Source organism: Perna viridis, chromosome 14, assembly GCF_037379345.1.
Source record: "Perna viridis isolate PV_CMFRI_1.1 ecotype Kerala chromosome 14, ASM3737934v1, whole genome shotgun sequence".
NCBI classification, from domain to species: Eukaryota; Metazoa; Mollusca; class Bivalvia; order Mytilida; family Mytilidae; genus Perna; species Perna viridis.
In genome coordinates, this window is record NC_142458.1 from 4,981,739 (window position 1) to 4,988,427 (window position 6,689).

The 6,689-nt window shown below is 32.3% G+C and overlaps 2 protein-coding genes across 2 annotated transcripts; both read left to right on the forward strand.

The window, feature by feature from the left end:
* Window positions 1–2,038: 2,038 nt before the first annotated feature.
* Window positions 2,039–2,938, forward strand: LOC148597864 (uncharacterized). Its single transcript, XM_088562123.1, has 2 exons — window positions 2,039–2,460; window positions 2,635–2,938. The coding sequence occupies exons 1-2, from the start codon at window positions 2,090–2,092 to the stop codon at window positions 2,936–2,938; spliced, it is 675 nt and encodes a 224-aa protein (XP_088418249.1). The 5' UTR covers window positions 2,039–2,089.
* A 1,796-nt stretch (window positions 2,939–4,734) lies between these two features.
* LOC148597865 (sarcoplasmic calcium-binding protein-like) lies at window positions 4,735–5,763 on the forward strand. The gene is made up of 2 exons (XM_088562124.1): window positions 4,735–4,835; window positions 5,310–5,763. The coding sequence occupies exons 1-2, from the start codon at window positions 4,735–4,737 to the stop codon at window positions 5,761–5,763; spliced, it is 555 nt and encodes a 184-aa protein (XP_088418250.1).
* Window positions 5,764–6,689: the final 926 nt, after the last annotated feature.

Genomic DNA, 6,689 nt, shown 5'->3' on the forward strand with positions numbered 1-6,689 from the left:
TGTATTTGAAAATTTTGTTTTTAAATTGAGGTTCGCTGTTGTTCGCAGATAGCCAAAAGATAAATGTTGATCGACACTTTCGACTTAAAACATCTAAATGGTATTTTTAGATACACGAAAATCTACGTACTAAGCGAACCAACTTAATGTGAGCTAGGCACAACCAGGAACCGAGCTTCGCATTTGTGCACTTGTTTTCGGTTTGTTGAGGCATTTAAAGGGGACGAAGGTCATATTTCGCTATCGTATGTTAGTATTAGAATTTATCACTTCTCTTTTAAATAAAAATATTATAAATTAACTAAAAATAGAGATAAAACAATAAAATAGTAATTAAATAGTTATATAAATACATGTTCACAGGCAACAGCTCTACAATTGTTTGCTTTTTATGTATAAATTGTTTTATGTTCCTAATAAATACAGTACTTAGATCGTGTTAACTTACCTTTCTATCGCAAATTGTATAATGTAAACGATGTATCGTTCAACGTATATCGTACGTCGTGAATCGTATACTGTACATCGTAAATGGTACGTGAAAAATGTTTGAAAATAACCAACGTTTGTGATTGGTCAATATGTAATTTCGTGCTGCAATTTTTTTTCTTTTTTTATCGAACTGTTTAAATTCTAAATTAAATATTACTACTAATTAAACTAAACAATTGTTAAAGATTTATTTATAAAAAAAAAAGCCAATACCTCGTGTAAAACATATAAACATTGCATAATATATAACAATTTTTCTGCAATTATTCATATGCATGCACCTTAACTTTCGACGAGCTGTAATGGGCAATAAACTCGCATCTATGCCCTGTTAATTGTGCTCCATTATCAGACGGAAAATTTAACAACAATAATGAAAATAAATAAAATCTTATTTTGCGCCCTAAAACGGAAAAGAATTGTTTAAAGTACATCCAAATATTATATATATTAACACCTCTTGGACAATTAATTTTCAAAATTGGATTTAAGAAAAATGAAGATGCATCCAAATACAACATAATTGTTTAGAAAATGAGAACATTTATTGTCTTGCTGATCTCTAACATTTGTTATGTCCAACAAGTAGTGAACATTATACGTTTATAAACTAAGACATTATAAGATAAATTTGTAGATATTGTAAAAGTTATGGTATCTACATTAAATACCACATTTTACTAAATATAAGTTACTTTGAAAAAGTGAGGCATTAATTGTTTTTTTAATGCAACATGAATAATGAAACAAATGTATTTTCAGGCTGAAACATGTACTTTTTTTTATTTATATATTTGTGTCCACCCACATATCATATTTTAAAAGAAAGATTGTTAAGTATTTTATCTTAAATCGCTCTTTTGCTGCTCTTTCAGCAGAGGCCTGTATTGAAATTTAATGACAGGACTATATATGATTGAACTTCGGGCATTTTATTTTATACGAAATTCGCAATGGCCCTATTTCAACAATTTTGATTAAACTGTGATTTTATCCATAAGTCATTGAAAGAGTGACATAGTATTACTTAACGAAAAGATATTTATTACAAGAACACAATTGCCAAAAGGGTGCATACATGTAATTATTAAATTGGAATTTTGTATTCCTCGGTTTCTTTTGTAAACAAAACATTGTATTATGGGTAATTGAAGCTTGTCGGAAAAAAATAGAGCTCTCGTATATCTTGTGTGGCACATCGTCTATCGTGTACGGCTCATCGTATAATGTGTATCGTATATCGTGTATCGTACTTCGTACGGGTACGTATAAATTGAGCGACATTGTCTTTTCAGCGACTATCTTTTGAGCGACGCTTTTTGAGTAATTGCGTATATCATTTGAGCGACATCAAATCAATACAAAATATAAAAACGGCATATAAATTCAGCGACATATTTTTTAATTGATTAAATACAGATGTACATAAAATTCACATAAACGGTCCACCAGTTCGCACTGGTCAAAACTAGCCCTTTCTCGAATGTATTAGTTCATTTTCAGTGAATCGACCAGTACTTTTTCCCTTCTGAATATCACTCAAAAGATTAAACGACAATAAATAAAGACAAAAATATATTAGTGAAATACATTTAAAATGGAGATTGAGAAGTACACAACGAATCGAGGGAAAGAAGGTATAGTTGTTGATGGATTTAAGTATAGGCTTGACAAATCATATAGTGCCATACATCTTTGGAGATGTATAAAAGCCAAATGCAGAGCCCGATGCAAGACAGATTTAACGGATTTAATGATATTGGATGGACGTAATGAGCATAACCATGAAAAGGAAGAAGAAAGAAAGATACAGAGACACAACATCAGACAAGCTTGCAAGAGAAAAGCTGAAGACAGCATGACAGAACGGCCACACAAGCTAATAGTACATGAAGTTGGGAAAACAGAGAACGCTAGTTTAGTCCCAGAAGATGTTGGCCTGATAAGACAAGCTGTTTATAGAGTAAGGTATGTTCAATAAAAGTATTATAATATGATCATGATTACTAAAAATGAAGAAAACAACAAAAGTGTTGTTCCATTGCTTATCTTATTATTAAACATATATAATGATTTTGTGTCATGTAAATTTATTCCATATCCTATGAGTTCCTAATATTATTTATTTGTTTATATTTTCAGGAGAAAGACAACGCCAAAGCTACCAAAATCAAGAGAGGAAACCCACGAAAATCTTAAGGACTACGATTTGATGTCTACAAATTTAGAGAAAATGATGTACGTCAATGATGCTGAGACGGGTATTATTATGCTGACAACAAAAAGCAATATGGAATATTTTTGTGAGCCCATTGTGGAAATATTTGGTGACGGGACATTCAAATATTGTCCAAAGTTTTTCTACCAACTTTACACATTGCTTGGATATAAACACGGACGCTACATACCATGTGCTTTCTTCCTGCTTCCTTCAAAATCAAAGTAGTGTTATATCAACATGTTTCGTCATCTTATTACACTAGTAACAGATTTAGGATTGAACTTTACACTTACCTCTATCCACTTGGATTTTGAAGATGCTGTTTTTGAAGCTGCCAGAGAGTTTTGGCCAGAAGTTTTAATTAGAGGTAATTTTTTAAGCATAGTTTTTATTGTAAGATAAGACAGATACATGTAATTTAAAATATTAACGACAAATAAATACTGATGTTATGTACGTATCAAATTTAAAACATGTACATCTAATTTCAGGTTGTCATTTCCATTTGTCCCAAGCTTGGTGGCGTAAAATACAAAGTCTTGGACTTGCTCAGGAATACAAATGTTCAGAGTCCGTTATAGGGAGATGGTTGAAAGCATTTTTCGGTCTCAGTTTTCTTTCACATGTTGAAATTGAGGAGTGCATGGCCTTTGATATTTGCTCAAATACACCTGAAGACCCACGTGCTACAAAATTTGCAGATTATATTGTGCATAACTATACAGAGGCAACCTCACGTTATCCTCCGATGATTTGGTCAGAACCAAGACTTGATGTTAAACGGACAACAAACGGATGCGAGTCTTTTCACAAGCAGTTTAGTGAAATGTTTTATAGCCATCATCCGAACATTTATGATGTTTTGGAGAAGGTCAAACTTATCCAGACATACAACAGTCTTATGATAAGAGCTTCTATGCGACCAATGTTTTTGACTATTAACGAAAAGTCAAATGTGCAGCAGATGCGTGAATTCCAGGAACAGTACAGAGCAGGCGATATCTCAAGACTGGAGTTCGTTAAACTTATGGCATACAAGTCTCAGCCGGTCATCAATTTATAACGATTGTGTACATAGAAGTTTTTAATAGTACATTATTTTTAACAATTGTAAAATATTTTATATAAACTATGTGGTTTCAGTGAACAATAAACAAACACTATATCCTGCTCAAAATCCTACTTCCACCTCCCCGTGGTGAGCAGGGGACACTGACTAACGGAAGAGGTAATAAGTATTTTTCTCAGGTAAATGTCGCTGAATTTAAAAAATAAAAAGTCGCTCAATTTATATGTGTTTTGTCGCTGAAAAGATCATGTCGCTCAAATTAAAAAAATGCAAAATGTCGCTCAATTCATCATCTCCCCTTCGTACAGGTGGAATGTTTACACGGTCCGAGTACTGTATTATAATATACATTCTTTATATGTACTTTATATTATAAGTTTGTGAATAACTAACATAATTTTGCGACGGCTATCTGGAAAAGCGCACATACTTAGAGGTAAGTTGTTTAGTTGCTGTTTGTTATAGCATTCACTAGTTCATGCGATTTGACATATTTACATATAAAATCCGGATTGTTGCGTAGTTCGCCCTTGCCTTAACATTTGGTATTTAATATCGGGAAAAAATACAGAGCTTCAATAAAAAGAAAGGGGGTAATGACATCAGGCAAAAGACAGGCAATATCAGTACCAACTATGTACAAGCCGAGCTTAAGATACACCTAAAACGCAGACTCTGAGCTGAGGTTTTGGTGTACGTCTCATGTACAGTAAGTGACTAATGATCTGATAGTGCAAAAAAGAGCTGTTACATTGTACACAATCGCACACACACACGTTAAAAAGAAGTAAGTATGGCAACAAAGTCACTTTAACATCGTTAGAAATAAGTTAATTCAAATGATACTAATTACAAGATATCAAACCTATTGAAGTCTTGTAAGATATCTGTGATATACATATTACGAAATGGTGATGATGTTTTATATGAGAGGTCTGATTGCTATCCCAGAATGGTCACTCCATACCTGGAAGAGAAATGGCGGAAGATTTTCAAACATTTGGATATCAACAAAGATAATGTACTTTCAATCGAAGACGCACATGACTTTGCGTAAGTAAATAATTAGCAAATAAAATAGAAATAGAAACAAAAAGAAAATGGCCCTATAACATTCCTTTCTAATAAGCCTTTTCCTCATTAATTTTCTAATTTGGTATTCGAAACTGCAAACGTGTACAAATGTGTGGGATCCAAACTTGTCATACTTGCAGGGATGCGTGCAAAAATTAACTACAGTTCAAATATCAAATTTGAGTTCATCTCTTTGTAGACATATTTTTTAAGTACCCCTAAATTCCAGCCATTCCATTTTATTGTGTCTCTATTCCTTTAACAGTGACCTCTTTTGTCTGCATTTTCTGTACTCACGCATTAACAAAGTTAATACCGTCCCTGCTTGTAGACTTACATTTTTATTTTTCATTTTAAAAATAATCATGCGTAAACATAAATGATAGTAAGGCGCATACATTGTTGGTTAATATTGTTATTTAGTTGATAAATTGTATTGTTTTGTTTCTTCAGAAATAATGGTATCAAAGGAGGAAATCTGAAAGGTCAAGCGGCAAATGACTTCAGAACTCAGTTTGTCTACAGTTTCAAAAGATTTTTCCTAAGAGAAGACGAGAAAGTGACTGAGGAGCTATTTATCGAAAGATTAACACATGAATACAATGATGGTAAAATCAAATTTATGGAATTCGTCCCAGAAATGAACGAGATTTATGTACGAATCTCAGATCTAAATGGCGATGGTAAAATATCAATTGCTGAGTACAGGAAGCAGGCTGAGGCAATGGGTTTGGAATCCTTTACTGACAAATACTTCAATGCATATCCACAACAAGAAGATGGGACCATACCCAACAAAGATTTTTTGAAAAGCTTGATAGAGTTATATTGTAATAGTGACCAGAATAATGTTAGTCCTTTGGAAAAAGCTGCTTGTTTAGGTGTTGGCATGACAATTAATATCTAGCTTACTACTTGACACCAAGGATCCACAAAACTAATGTTTGACTTCTTTTTTTAGTTGTATGCAACAAAAACATTAACACGAAGGTTATTAATAGGTTCTTTGTCACATTGAATGTCGATAAATTCGAAACAGTCCAAATTTTTATCTTAATACGTTCGTTTATTACAATTTGAGTGCTCGTAATCTACAAAAAGTATGGTTTTTGAACCTTGGTGTTACGGCTTAAGAATATTTTATTTGTTTTAAGTGCGGTTGAATATATTATTTGTATTTGTATTTCTTATTTTTATAAGGTGTAGGGACATTAGGTCATTATTATGGCATGAAAAACACACTAATTGTTAAAAATGTAGTAACTTGAATCTTTTGCTTCATGGTCATTGTAATGGCGTTAAATGTTGTCAAAGTAAAGCATCATTCTACATGTAAACCCAAACTGTTATATCAACCCCATTTACAAATGTAACAACTACATTGTTTCAGATATGATTAACTCTGTGATAATAAATGCATACAAATTAAATATTTAGCTGTATCTTGGATTTGGACACCATTTCTTTGCCCAAAATATTATCAATGAATGACGAAAAATTGTTCGAAATCAATTTAAGTTTTGACTTCGCTCACATTCAATTGTTTTGTTGTCCTTTCAGTGTAGAAACTTTCAGAAATCTTTATGTTCAATAAATTCGATACAAAAAATGGATTACTTGCTATGAGGGATTAGGTTATTGAGAAAATACGATTCCTTCAAAATATATTCATGTTATATCAATTAGAATATGTGGAGAAAAACAATCGTGGAAAATTAAAGAAAATCCCAGTCATATAGTTTTGAAAGTTGGGGCAGTTTACGGAGTAAAAAGAAACACTGGCATTGAATTTTTAATTGCTCTTAGCTCTTTTTTATTCTGCACATGTTTTTT